Here is a 15,651-nt window from a genome sequence, read left to right as displayed (position 1 = left end):
TTTTTTCTTTTTCTTTTTTTCTTTTTTTCTTTTTGTTTGTTAAGTAGATGGTGAGAGTTTTCACAAAGCTTTACCAGGCATTGGGATTTCAAAGGTTCCTTGCCGAAACCAGTGATTTCGAATCCGAATCCATCTCAAAAGCAAGACATGATTATAACGGTGGTGAACTCACTTTGCCAAACCTTGCTGATCGTAGCATTAATAAAGCACATGTTGCAGACGAAAATTATAGTTCTTGGTTGGTAAGTTTTCTATTTATTTTTAAATACTAAATTAATTTTAGAATGTAATACTTCAATGCATGTTTGGTGAATTATATACATCGCATGCATAAACTTAAAGTCTTGCCTTTATATAAGGACCAAAAACGGTTGTTGAAGATTTCACAAAATGACTCTCCATGACTATTCAAGCTACATAGTATAGTGTGCACTAGTCATTTGTCAATTAAGTAATTAAATTTCATATCACTGGTAAAAATAGTTCACTAGCAATATTTAACCTTCATTTTCATTTTTATTTATAAACAGAATGAACACCCTTCTGCATTGAGCTCGTTTAAAGATATGATGAGTGCCACGAAAGGGAAGAGGATCGCCGTGTTTTTAGATTATGATGGTACCCTCTCACCCATTGTAAATGACCCTGATCGTGCCTTCATGTCTGATCGGGTAAATAATACGAGTTAATAGTTATGTCTCTGCCATATGTTGCAAAACAAAATTTTGCAGACGTCTGCATACACACACTGCCATACACACAGTATCTGTATAATAGTTGAGGTTGAAAATATATAAATTTGATAGAGCTTTGAAATTATATGCAGATGCGTTCTGCACTATGCGAAGTTGCTAGGCACTTTCCAACGGCTATAATTAGCGGGAGGAGCCGAGACAAGGTAAACATATGAGTCCTCGATCTCTTCAGACTCTTCTCTAACTCTTTCTGTAGTCGATGACCACCATTACATTAGACTAAGCAAGCTTGATAATATGTGTTTGTGTAATGTGTATGTATATGTATATGTTTTGAAGGTATATGAATTTGTAAAGTTGGATGAGGTGTACTATGCTGGGAGTCATGGGATGGATATAATGGGACCACCCAGACAATTGAACTCTTATGATGGCAAGTACCAAACTAGAGCCCTTGATAATAAGGTTGGTGCCCGAAATTTGTTCAAAAGCTTGAATTCTTTGTAATTGGGGATTGATGAATCTAACAAATTGGTAATTTTGCTTCATATGCACTAACACAAAAGCTGGAAATTTTCAGCATTCCCCAATATTTTCTACAAGTTCTAAATTGGATTGAAAACATATTCATTAATGTTAATTTTCACAATAGTGACATGAAATTTAAATTTTATAGGGAAACGAATTTCTTATCTTTCAACCAGCACAAGAGTTCTTGCCAGCAATTAAAGAGGTGACTAGTCCTTCTGAGTGACCCTTCTATTTATTTTTTATTCTTTTTCAAATTTTGGAAGAAAAAAATTTTACAGTTGAGGTTGATGATTAATATTTTATCTAGTGGGAAATTATTAGATCCTTGAAGTTGCTTCTGCATTCAAATTTCTCATTTTTTAAGGCATACATAGGCATATTCTTATGGATTAGTTGTCAATTTTTCTTTCTTTTACCATTTTTTTTTTTTTTTTCAATTCTTTTAATTGTTTCATGTATAATTTCATTTGTTGTTGGTAACAGATGTTAATTGAATTGGAGGAGAAAACCAGTAGAATACAAGGTGTCATGATAGAGGATAATAGATTCTGCATCTCTGTACATTACCGACAAGTCCAAGAAGAGGTAACTGCACAGTTCAATATCATCACCGTTGTTTGCAATGTTTTCACTTGAAGAAAGTAGAATATATATATATATATATATATATATATATATATATATATATATATAACGATCTAATAATAATCATCCATTGATTTTTTTGAAATCAAAGTCCATAGAAATCGTTCTTGCATTTACTTTTATATATTGCCTAGCTACAAAAAGAAATGAGAAAAACTAAAAGTATTGCACATGCATTAATATTCAGGATTACAGCATATTAGAAGAAATAGTGCACTCTGTGCTTGTGAAGTATTCATGCTTTCACTTCACAATGGGCAAAAAGGTTATGGAAATCAGGCCCTCAATAAAATGGAACAAGGGTCATGCCCTGGAATATTTACTTGACACCCTAGGGTTTGCCAACTCCGATGACGTCTCTCCGGTGTATATTGGCGATGATCGGACTGATGAGGATGCCTTTAAGGTACTAAACTTGATTTTAGAACTTGATATTCAATGAAAAATCAATCACCAATAATAATAATAATAATAATAATAATAATAATAAACCATAATTGCTAATTGATTGTACTCTTGTAGGTTCTACAAAGTAGAGGACAAGGGTATCCAATTATTGTATCTTCTATCCCAAGGGACACTGTAGCTTCATACTCTCTCTGTGACCCATCCGAAGTGCTCTATTTCTTGATACGTTTAGCAAGATGGAGAGAGAGCTCTTCTGATCAGTAACTCGATTACTCTTCTTTTTTAAAATCTGGGTATTTTTTTACAACCAGATGTATGTTGATCTTGTGTACATAGTTTATATTTACATGAGTATGGACGGAGAGTCTAAATCCAGACTCCCAAACATTTTCTGATTTATATAGGGAAAACGTCAAGATAGTTAAAGGAACCATTAGTTATAAGGATAGCTTGAGTTCTACAAATTATCAATACCTATTTGGTGCCTTTTTGAATCACCATGTACGATGTGATCCTCAAATGTCCAGTTGGGGAAACTATATATGTGTTCAAGTGTTTTAGTTCTTCAATGTAATATTTCTTTCCTCCTTTTGTCAACAGTGCCATTAATTGTATCAACCTTTTAACCTTTTTATTGGTAAATTTAGGCTTTTGCTAATAATACATATATAGGCTTTTGCCAATAATACATATATAGGCTTTTAACTTCTAACGGAGTACTTTTTTTTGGTGATTGTTACAGTATTCTCTTCGTATCTCAAAACAAAATTAAATTCAAGAATTCACATTTTTCAAATCAAGATGAATGGGATAGATAGTCAAATTTAAATAAATAAATAGAAAGAAAATAAATTAATAAATAAACATAGTTACTCAAAGAAGAAGAAATTAGTGGTCCTTTTCTCCAAACAGGGCCTTAGGCCACTCTTGGCTTGCCAAACTCTAAGCATGCTCAAAAATTAAAGGATGGTCATCATGTCATGACTGATGTCATCATCCTACATCCATCCAAGTCACAAATGCAAAGTTTGACTTTGTAACGACTGAATACAACAGGAATTAACGCCACCATTAATTTAGGTAATGACTCAAGCTGTGCTTCTGAAATTGAAGTTTTAAAATTAAAAATTATAAAATTAAAAAATAAATTTAATTTAAATTTATAAATTAAATTTTTTTTTTTAATTTCATTAATTTTAATTTTAATTCTAATTCCAATTTCAATACTGGGGAATATAGTATTTGAAAGAAATTTTAAAATATACTATGAGAAACAATGTTAATCATGAGTTGTAAATAAAAAATAAAATAATAAATAGGTCCATTATTTATATGTATGAACTCTATACTATTTTTAACAAATAATATAGTGAATATATAAAATAATAAATAGGTCCATAATTTATATGCATGAACTTTATACTATTTTTAACAAATAATATATCGTAGTAACATGTCACAAGGAATACAAATTAAGCTTCAAGGAATTTTGAGACTATATATATATATATATATATATATTGTTGTACACTAAGTCACATAATTCGTTGCGCTCCATTGCTCAGTGCGCGAATCGGCGGTTTAAGAGCGAATTCGTAAAAAATTCACGGTCTCATGTTTTTAAATTCGCGGATTTAATTTAAGAATTCCCCGATTTTTAATATTTAATTCGACGAATTGTGTAAGGAAAAATCGCATATTTTGTTCAAGAATTCAACGACTTTGGAAAATAAATTCAAGGATTTAATGTGAATCTTGAGAAGTTTCAGTTTTACCCCCAACTTAAACCAACCAAATAAGGTTAATTATGTCAAAGTAACCAATTTAATTTAATTTAGTAAGCTATGTCCTTTATAGGTCAAATAATACAATAATAGAGTTCATATTTAATAATACTTACCTTCTTTTGTTCAAGAATTCGACTACTCTGGAAAATAAATTCACGGATTTAATGTGAATCTTGAGAAATTTCAATTTTACCTCCAATTTAAACCAACCAATTTAGTTTAATTTAGTAAAGTATGTCATTTATAGGTCAAATAATATAATAATAGAGTTCATATTTAATAATACTTACCTTCTAGGAAGCACGAACACTTCTATAAAGGAGTCGTACCCGTGTCGTGCCCGTGTCGGACACTCCTTGAATACGTGTCCGACACTTCATATACGTGTTCAAAAATAAAAAATTAATTTTATTATTTCGGATACTTCACTGACACTTCTCGGACATTTCACCAACACTTCCTGAACACTTCGTCGACACTTCTCGGACATTTTTAACACAAGTTTACCTAGTAAATTTGAAAATAATATGAATACCAGAATGACAAAGAAGTGAAATAATGATATAAAAATGATTACAATAATGACATAATTTCATTTTCTAATTCACTTCAGAACAACTCTTAGTATAAAAATTATAAATGAATTAAAATTTTATAATACTACTACTGAATAGATGTATAATAATAAAAAATTATATTATTATGTAGCCGTGTTCATGCCGCACCCGTGTCCTACTTTTTTAAAATTTGACGTGTCGACGTATCCGTATTGTATCATATCCGTATCCCGTATCCGTGCTACATAGCTTACCTTCAATATTTATTAGTAAAGAAATAAAGGAAGGAATAACTTTTCATATTCTAAATCTCTGATTTTTTTCTGCTATTGTAAGGTTCTTTGAATGGAAAGAATGAAGTCTTGAGTCTTGATTTCTTGTATCCCTGATTCACTCTTATTCTCATTCCAAAAATTAAAACATTTCATTTTTTCACTGCTATCAAGTTTAGGGCTCTTTAAACTAAAGGAAGGATTCGAACAAAGTCTTTGATTTCTTGTATTACTCTTACAAGAAGAGCAATAACAGGTAAAAGCTTCTCCAATGGCCTCTCAAACTCAAAATATAGCAAGTGGGTGAAAATAAGGTACTCAAATGACCTCTCAAAAGACATCTCATATTTTGAGATTGTCAAAAGTATTGTCAAATATAGCAACTCTCAAATGGTCTCTCAAACTCAAAATATAACAAGTGGATAAAAATAAGGTACTCCAATAGGCTCTAAAAAAATCTCTCATATTTTGAGATTGTCAAAAGTTAGTAAAATGAAAATAAAGTACTCCAATGGGCTCTCAAAATATAGAATGGTTATTATATCAAAAAATAGCATTTTGGATGAAATGTACCATTGGAACAAAATTGTCAAAATATAGCATTTTGACAGCTCCTCTCAAAAGATAGATTTGGTATGAAAATATAGCATTTTGCATTAGAGATGCTCTAAGGAGCAAGGAATAAGGATGGCCGACTAACTCATTATCTTTCCTTCTCTATGTATAATTTTTTTTTTTTTTTTTGTTATTATTTGTATGAAATTTATTTAAAACATATATATACTATTAATATTTTATAAGTTTATAAGGCGGCTCTCTCACGATGCTCCTGCTTAAAATTTTTTTAAAATATGTCTCTCTCCCGCTCCCGCATCCACCATGTATAACTTAAGTTGTACGTGGATGCACGTAACTACATTCAAAGAACCATTCTCTGAAATGCTCATTAATAACAATGCATCAACTCTCAACACGTGGTGCAAGACATTGGCTCTATGGTGGAAGACAATGTACTTCAGTTCACTCGATCACATGCGTCCTATATAGTACAAAAATATTCCCTGCGAAACGTAGACTTTGTGTCCAGATCTAAAAAGTTGACAACATTATCATTCCAATTTGTCTGGTGTAGCGTATAGTTGAAGAAAGCTCAAATTTCCACCATTGTCTCTTTCTGTACGTAAATGCATCACCTAGCTTCTACTTTTCACACCTATTGTGTTCAGCTACATAATGTATAGATATATAGATCATATATACGTACATGTCACTATGTATAATTGTCTTTCAATGGTAGAAGGAGATGCAAAATTGCAAAGAGGCAAAATATATAAATTAAGGACATGCATTACCTAGTGTTAACGTTAAAAATTTCTTCTTTATTTTTTTAAAAAAATTAACTTGGAATGCCTGTTTCTAAATTTATCCATTATAGATGCTTTCTTTATGAACTTTGAAGTATATACTCACTCTAGTAGCAGATATACATTGACTTTAACTGGTCAAAATAGTTGCTAGCTTGCTGGATTCATATTGGTATGATTCTCCAGTGATTCTTCAGTATTTACAAATATATATATAGATATATATGGATAAAGATAAGTGTTGTATGACCTGCAGTTATCCTACGTGGAAACCATAATCTGTTCATTAAGAAGGGCTTATGCCACATCAGAAAATTGCCCATGTGTGATCCAACACTTTTATTACCAAAAGTAAATTTTCAAGTTCCACTTCCAGCCCAATCATATAACCTATATTTTGAAAGAGGATGGATGGTGTTAGAAGGGTTATTTGTTTCGTATTAAAATCGAAAAGTAAAAGGAGTAAATGGGTTGGTACGCAGAATTATTCAATCCGGAAGATTTTTGGGTGAGTCACTCAGACAGACAGAAAATTTGACCGCAATGAGGGTGTTGCGAGTTCGGATGAGAGAAAATGTTATAAGGGAATATTTGTCCCATATCGAATTTAGATGAAAAGTAAAAAATGTATAAATAGGTGGGTATGTAGCAATATCCAACAGTTTAGCCGTTTAGATAATTGGGTAAGCGTCCACCCGTTATACAAGAGAGCTCAATCCTAAATATGAATAAAAAGTATAAGATTTTCGTTGAACAAAAATTAAATAAAAAAATAGCAAGTTCGCTATTTCTTTTTTCTATAAATGAATTGTGGTATACAATTTTAAAAACTTTATCAAAGTAGCTAAGCAGTGGAGTATAAGATAGAGAATTTGATAGGGAATTGGTTGTCACATCCAACTAATTCATTCTTAAACTTGTTAAAAAAATCTATTAATGAATCATTTTCCATCTTTGATTGCTCAAAATTTGCAATATATAGAGTGAGTGTCCTTGATTTAACTATAGTTAAACCTACCTGTGGAGTCCATGTTAAAAAAAGAATGTGAAAAAGCAAATGTAGGTCGACACTGTACCAAAAAGCAATTCATGTTTTCATTAATTCAGCACGAAGTAATAGGTGTGTGAGTCATATGTGCACATACTCCAATACTATTCAAAGAATATAACCCTACACCCAGAATCGATTAACAAGTCATGTCTATTTTTGGTAACAGTCCCGTTCTTAAATACTTCTACTTTAGTCTGGATAAGTTAATTGGTCCAAACGCTTGACAAATTTGATTGTGTTTTATGTTCTCTTGTCCCATATATATATATATATATGTACATATATATATGTATATATGTACATATGTATACATATTTATTCTGGATAAGTTAATTGGTCCAAACGCTTGACAAATTTGATTGTGTTTTATGTTCTCTTGTCCCGTATATATATATATACATATGTACATATATATATATATACATATATATCTACATATATATGTGTCATGATGACATGCAAGATATATACATATGCATCATATATAAGCTTCCAATTAGGCTGTGAAGAATACAATAGAATAAGGCCATATGAGTACAAGCTTCGTTTTGGTGTATTTGATTAAGTTTAAACTCACTTCTGGCCGGTTTGAATGCATGAACATCAACCTATTCTCCAACATTTGCCAACCCTTTGGCCATTAGTGCAATGCATCGATCCACTACAAGAAAAGTTGCTTAGACCAACTTTATCAACTTACTTTTCAAGGGTAGCTCTATAGATTCACGTTTTTATTCAATTAAAGTAAGTAATGGAGATGTCACTTAAAAAATAATAAATAATAAAAAATAGAACTTTTTAAGTGATGGGATATTTATTTTTTATATTTATAATATGATGGTGGCGTAACACTTTTTAAATTACTCCATAACTCATCACCCGATACATGCAATTTTTGCATTCTACCTGCACCAAAAATTTTTTGAGAGGGTGATCCCAAAAGTGATGGAGCGCATCATGTGTAAAATAATATCAAAAAAATCTATTCCATAAATAGCGCTTAAAATTTTCATTACATTTTAATTTTATCAAACAACACCTTTAAATATCCTTAATATTGAATAAGATTAGAATAAAATTATTTTTTCTCTCTTTTTTTTTTTATTATATATATATATATATATATATATATATATATATATCCTGACAAACTAAGAAAAAATGAACTTGAAAGATCAAATGAGAAAGAGTGATTTGTCTTTTAAGTATATTAGAGAGTTAATTATTTAGCATTAAACTATAAGGAATGTGTTGCAAAAGTTTCTTTTTCAACAAGAACTGAGTCTTTCGTACATGAAGAGGCGAAATGTTATCTACTTGAATTGGGGCAACTATTGAAAATGAAACACTGAATTTGTTATCTCATGTAAAGGAACTCTAAATTGAATTCTTACTTAGAATTAAGCAAGTATTAGCCGTCTTTTTTCTCTCCTTTTGGGGAAATTCAAAGAGTTATATCAGCATAACACAATAAGGGATTGATGCTTTATTACACTGCCTTTTACAAGATAAATTCATAGACCTTATATATTGGAATCATAAGCTTTCTAAACATCCTCAGATCATTGTTGATTAAGATTTAAGAATTTATGATTCGCTTACAAGTTATAGATAGTCATGAACACGGATGCACAAAATTTTGGTGAAATCGAAAATTAAAATCGGACGGGATCAAATAGATTGGTTCGATTTACTAACGGTTTGTTTGGTTGCGGTTTTAAATTGGTTTTCTGACTATTAGCTTTATGAAGATTTTCACTAATTCATTTCAGTTTCAAAAAGTGGCAGAGAAGAATTGAATGAATATATTAGCAATTTTGAATGTATTAACTTATAATCTAAAAGTGAATATATTAATAGTTGTGAATGTGTTTGTTAACTTAGTTTATTGTTGTGAATTGAACTTTGAAATATGAATATTTTTGTAACAAAAGGAATCGTGGAACCAAACCGAACTGAATCGGTGTTTCACGATTTGGTTTGGTTCAGTTTATTTAAATACACGTTTTGGTTTGGTTTAATTTATTTAGATAAATAGTTAAGTTTGATCCTAAATTTTTTGATACAATTAGAAATAATTTAATTCTGAAAAATTCTCAACCCGATCAAAACCAAATCGCGTGCACCCTAAGACGAAATAAGTTTGACAAATGGGACATCCTTATGTGGAAGATAATTAAATTACACTGTAATATGTAAATGTGACATCCCTGGAGAGAGACAAAATTAATGATGGCAAACAAAAAAGTGACATACTCGGAGAAAGACAAAAATAATGATGACAAATAAAAACTTACTCCCTAATATACTATTATCATTAAAATTTGAATTGAATCTAATTCGCATTATAAACTAGTTTCATTAGTTTACAACAATTTAATTTCAGCATTGTTACTTAATTTCTTACTTATAAAAGTTGAGTTTATTATCAAGTAATTAAATTAGTTATGAACTTTCATGCATTTGTTGAAGCTTTAATGGTTATTTTTAATAAGATTAAGTCTCTTGAATTCCTCGAGGAAATGTTATAGCTCATGTTTTAAGTAAGAAAATTCTTTTAGCCGAATGTGGCAATTTTGAGTGGAGCATTTGACCCCAGTGACTGTTAGATGCTCTCTTTCTCGAATGTTCTTATTTTTCTTTTAATGGTTAATCTGTTCGTTAGTGTCAAAAATAATAATAATAATAATAATAATAATAATAATAAATTAGCTTTTTACATTAAATAGCGAGTTTCTTATCAAGTAAATTAGCTTTTTATAATAAATTGTCCATACTTTTATTATTATATTATCTTTCCGGATGTATGACCTAAGTACCTAACTGGAAATCATATTTTATAACATAGTGATCTTAACATGGTCCTGATCTTATTCTTATCTCCCTCTAACCTCATAATTTTGGAGTTGTTAATTTTATTATATATCAAAGTGGATAATAAAGTTAAAAGTTATATAATTTGTTAAATTTTTTTATTATGATTATTTTTAACTTCGGTAATTTTTTTTTTTCTTTGTGAGGCAATAAACTCACACACTGAAATTTACTTTTTTGAAAACTCGAAATCAAATCATTCATTTTGAGAGGTAAATGAAATATTTCTAAAGCACAAGATATTTGATAACTTTGATATATATTTCACACACTCATTTATATCAACACATAAACTTGAACCCTCTACTCTAAACTGCAATTTTCTTATTTATTTATTAATTTATTTATTTTAAGGCATATGTTAATTACATGAAGTGCAAAAAAAAAAAAAAAAACTTTGTAAATTATGGCTTGTGTTTATATTAGTACAACGAGTACATTTTATTGTTGGAGAGGAGAAGATGTCAAAATAACTGAAAATGTACAACTAAGATAATTAATGTTAGAAAATACTATCAAATTGGATGTGATAAAGAACGTACATAATATGTGTCCCCATCTAATTAAAGTAAGTAAAAAACTAGCTTATCATTTTCCGGGAAAAAGACAAATTAAATAATGCTTAACCAATGCAACTCAAGGACAATTTCGACATTAAAAAATTTCAGAAACAGAAACGGACAAAATATTGGCAAAACCGTAGTTTCATCACCTTCCCAGGGCATATACAAAACCCGCTCAATGACAATGCGGTGATGCACGACTACATTGGAGTATACAATTATACATATACACATATATAAATATTAGTGTGTGTATATATTCGGCAATATTATATTTCAGGCGATGAGATGATAGGGAGGTGAGGTTGTGTTTTTTTATGAAGCTATTAGTAGCTATGCTGGTGGATTTGGAAGGGTTCTGAGTCAACTCACGAATAGAAGATAGGAAGCTGCGTTGGTGTTGTTGAATCGGTGATCGGAGGGGATTTTCCGGTTAGTTGTTCCGGCGAAGGAATGGTTTTTGTTTGAGATTTAGAGCGAGAAAGTTGTCTTGTTGATGCTGTAGGGAGAGAAAGTAGAAGTTGGAACGAGATTGGTTGGTACAGCCACCATGTATGGTAATGGATTTAGCGGTATGGAGTCGGAGTACATTCGGAGACATCACAGGCACGAGCCGGCAAAGAATCAATGTAGTTCTGCTCTCGTCAAGCACATCAAGGCTCCTGTTCACCTTGTATTACCTCTCTCTCTCTCTCTCTCTCTCTCTCTCAATATGTATATATTTGTATGCCTGTGTGCGAGTATACAGATTTATGTTTCGTTTTATGCACTCTGGATTAATTGAATGAAATGCGGATTTTGTTGAAATTTGATTGTGTTTGGTGATGTTTCTGAAAGGCTTTTGGATAGGTTTGTGGAATTGGTTGGTTTGATTGTGGATTCTAGATGTATGACCTATATTTCTTTGCTTCAATTCGAAGCCTTTTTTTCTTTTTTATGTGATGATTTGTAACTGAACCTGATGCTATTTTTTGACGTATTGTTTCATCATTCAAATTTCATTTCCATTTTCCGAACAATCTTTGTTTGGTTGGCGAGAGAAGGAAAAAGAAAAGAAAAAACATAATCTAATGTTTTATGTTTATGGTTTGCAAGAGATGAAAAAGCCCAAAACTTGTATATTAGACTTAGTTATAGAGGATGTTATTAATGAATTGGGTCTCTAAAGATTCGAAATTTTACTTTATTTTCTTTTCTTACAATCGAAACAATTAAACAGAGCAAATTTTAAAAATGTATTCAGTAGTAATTAGTGTCTCGAATTGCTTACTGCATTTCTAGAGCTGTTTAAGAGGTTTCAGGGATGTTTTCGGAAAGGTACTGTTATGGACTCCAACATCTGATCACAGACGATTGATGACTAACAATTCATTCATGTTATGTCCTTGTCTTTCTTCTGAGATTGTGCATAGATACGCATGGGTTCATATAGAGTAATCTTATTTATGAAAATTATAGAAGTTGTCATGTTGGAATTGTCAAATCTGCTAAGTATTGTGTTATTTCCAATTCCTCAGGTTTGGTCTTTGGTGAGAAGATTTGATCAACCACAAAAGTATAAGCCGTTTATCAGCAGGTGCAATGTCCAGGGAAACTTTGGGATTGGGAGTCTTAGAGAAGTTGATGTTAAGTCAGGGCTTCCTGCAACTACCAGCACTGAGAGATTGGAACATCTTGATGATAATGAGCATATCCTTAGTGTCAAAATTATCGGTGGGGATCACAGACTTAGGGTATGGAAACTATTTATTCTCTCTCTAATTCTGTTTTTTCATCCCTGTTCACAATGTATGTATTTTAGCAATTGTCATTTCTTTTCCCTTTTCCAGGCAAGTCATTTGTCATAGTGTTTCATTTCACATCTGAATTTTTTTTTTTTTTTTTTGGCCAAGTGAAAGCAAAATCACTATATCAAGGAAATATGATGGACATGTTTCTGAAGTTACAATGCACTGATCCTGTTGTAATGGAGTGCAAATTGTGGTTGCCTGGAAAGATGATCTTTGACGTATCTTTTTGTGAATGCAACGACAATATAGTTTGATATCTTATCTCATAAATAAAATCGTCACTGTTAGCAAACCATGATTACCTGAGCTGCTGGATTAATATAAGACATAGGAATGTTGACCACACTACCTATTTCAATCTTAGAAATTTGGGAATTTTCTATGCTAACGCTTTTCCCATTTATTCTTAATTTTAGTATCCTGATTTAGTGGAACTTCTTACGTATAGGTTATTCTACTCCACTGATAATTAAAAGATGGAGAAAGTTTTCTCTATTGGCTTGAGTATCATGCTTATTTATTTCTTCCCACTTTATCAAACATGTAGGTTTAATTAAGTTTCTTGCATCAGTTGATGAGTCCTATATATTCACACACAATGAGTGGTTGCTTCTGCAAAAATTATGTCTGCATCTAGGTTGTCCCTCTCAACACCCTGCATAGCATAGGTGAGATCAATACCGGATAATGGCCTTTTTCATACAATGGGTGGTTGCGTCTCTTGGTGACTTAGGAGAAGGTAAAAGCAAATAAGTGGACAAAAAATCTACAATTGTGGAAGTTAGGGTGATATTATATGTTGATTCTAGTTCCAGGATCACCTTAATAGCCAAAATGTGTAGTAATTCAGACTGGGATTTGAAAGGGAGTGGTGAAGTTAGGGGCTTGGTTCTTACATGGCCAAGAAAAAAGTCCACATTTATAGGGTCCATGTCTTATGGTTCTAACTTTAGAGGGCTGCACATTTGGACAGGGAGTTTCAAATTAGGCTTGAATGTGGATTGTCCATGGCCCTTGGACCCAATGTTCATCCCTGCATGCCATGTGCACTGTGCATACAGGAAAAGCGATTTCCTATGATGACTTTAGTGGTCTTGAACAGTTGAATGATGGTAAACATATGAATATGGTTATTTATTTTTTGATGGATTTGTTGGAACTGAACCCTAACCATCAATTGTTCTCTGATACAATTTAAAGTTATTAATAAGCTTGAAATCTTATATTTTATTATTTCAAAAGTTACGTTGACTGAACTAGGCAAAGTTTGCTTTCTGATTACTTATCTACTTACTAGTACTGCTGCAGACTGCGGCGCAGCTATCATACAGTTGGTCTAAATCAGCTTGACGGTATCTTTTTTGTTTTGTATTTTTGTAAGTTCCTGTATTATTATTATAATTATATATATATATATTTTTTTTCAGAACTACTCTTCGACCATTTCCCTCCACCCAGAGATCATTGAAGGAAGACCAGGGACTTTGGTGATTGAGTCCTTTGTGGTGGATGTGCCTGACGGGAACACCAAGGATGAGACCTGCTACTTTGTTGAAGCCTTGATCAAGTGCAATCTCAAGTCTCTTGCTGAGGTTTCCGAGAGGCTGGCTGTGCAGGGCCGTACAGAGCCCATTGATTTGATCTAAGAGTTGGGCTGGGTGGATGCAAAGATGACCTTGGAAGAATATTCGTCTGAGGCTTTCAAATCTCAGAGGCTTCAGAGATGGACCGGTAGTAGCTCTCTTTCCATCTTGGGCATACATTTCCTCTCATTTTCTTTCAGTTTTCTGTTTGTTTTTAAATTATGCTGACCTTCCTGTCTTGGTAGTTAAAGAACCACAGCTTTTAACTAAGTTCCTAAATCACACGATGAAAAGTAAAAATCAAAGGACTAGGTGTGTCTTTCTATGTGATTTGCAGGGTTTTGGCTGTAATGGTATGTCATGCTCTATAGTTGTAAATATGTGCATGAAAGGTTTGGTGCTTGTAGATCTGTTTCTTATGTTGTAGTTGTAGCTTCATCACAATTTCATTTAGCGTGGAATAGGAAACCTGAAGGCCAGCTGTGTATCATTGTAGAGAGGTTGTAATAACTATTTATCAGTGTCATGACCATATTATTATTACTATTTCGTCATGTACTGAAAAGTAGTATAATTTAAATCTTAAACACCTAAATGGTAAAAAATAATTGGAAAAATACTTGTGGTGTGGAAGAGCTCTCTTGGAATTTGTTTGAAGTCACCTCCTCTAGTAATTCTAGTTGCATTTGCAATTCCTTCACATTTTGTACCGACAACTGGTGTTTTCTTTATGATTTTGCTGTTCAGCAGTAAACATTTGTTCTTGTGTTTTTCGTCTAATTTATGTTCTTTATGTTGGTTTTGGTTAAGCAATCTTTGAACTTAGGGCGTATCTTAATCTATACTAGCAACCCATCCTTTTGCCACTTGAGCCAAGGCACAATGGTTGAATTATATTTTTTTCCTTTTCATGTTGAGATCTGATAAAGCATCATGTGGCGCTTTTTCTTTTTCTTTTTCTTTTGGTTAGGTAAGAACTCACATGTCAAACACCCCACATTAGGGAGGAGAGGGTATGCTTATACCACCTTGGCCAATGGCCTGGTGGATTTTGGCTGTGTCTTTGTTCCCAAACCATAACAATTGAAAATGATTATATTCACTTTTCCTCCTACAATTGTTGCATTTCAGTTTCAGATGTTTTCTTAGTAAGCACTTTTGTGCAAGTTGTCAAAAAGCCCTGGGGACATCATTGAGTTCGATTTGTTTATGGATTGTGGATTATATTATGGTTCCCCATTTCCCACCATCTGCACTATTTTTCCCTCCTCTTCCATATATGCGGGCTGAATTGTCATTGTATCTGAAAACGAAAATGAAAGTAGAAATAAAAGGTTCTGTGGTGGAGCTATAGCGAAAAAGGATGGATTATCTCCAGATTATTTTACTTCAAAAGACTGCCCACATGGATGAATAAACTGATTTTAAAATGTTATCAGAAGCAGAATAGATTCTGTTTCCGGCATAGTGGAATATCCGGTGGAAGGAATGTTCCTATGTTGCTTTAGTGTTTCATGTTTTCCATGTTCAT

The 15,651-nt window shown here is 32.1% G+C and overlaps 2 protein-coding genes across 2 annotated transcripts; both read left to right on the top strand.

Moving 5' to 3' along the window:
• Window positions 1-47: 47 nt before the first annotated feature.
• LOC132314543 (probable trehalose-phosphate phosphatase 2) lies at window positions 48-2,937 on the top strand. Its single transcript, XM_059813394.1, has 8 exons — window positions 48-242; window positions 531-671; window positions 827-898; window positions 1,035-1,160; window positions 1,372-1,428; window positions 1,710-1,811; window positions 2,059-2,277; window positions 2,394-2,937. Exons 1-8 carry the CDS (start codon window positions 48-50, stop codon window positions 2,541-2,543), a joined length of 1,062 nt encoding a protein of 353 aa, XP_059669377.1. The 3' UTR covers window positions 2,544-2,937.
• Window positions 2,938-11,002: 8,065 nt separating this feature from the next.
• On the top strand, window positions 11,003-14,666 carry LOC132312730 (abscisic acid receptor PYL8-like). The gene is made up of 3 exons (XM_059811215.1): window positions 11,003-11,420; window positions 12,265-12,480; window positions 13,965-14,666. The coding sequence occupies exons 1-3, from the start codon at window positions 11,298-11,300 to the stop codon at window positions 14,181-14,183; spliced, it is 558 nt and encodes a 185-aa protein (XP_059667198.1). The 5' UTR covers window positions 11,003-11,297; the 3' UTR covers window positions 14,184-14,666.
• The last annotated feature ends 985 nt before the right edge of the window (window positions 14,667-15,651 follow it).

Source organism: Cornus florida, unplaced genomic scaffold (genome assembly GCF_030987335.1).
Source record: "Cornus florida cultivar Cherokee Brave unplaced genomic scaffold, ASM3098733v1 CherokeeBrave_3.0.0_Hap2_Chr06, whole genome shotgun sequence".
Classification (NCBI taxonomy): Eukaryota; Viridiplantae; Streptophyta; class Magnoliopsida; order Cornales; family Cornaceae; genus Cornus; species Cornus florida.
This window is presented reverse-complemented; position numbering and strand designations above follow the sequence as displayed.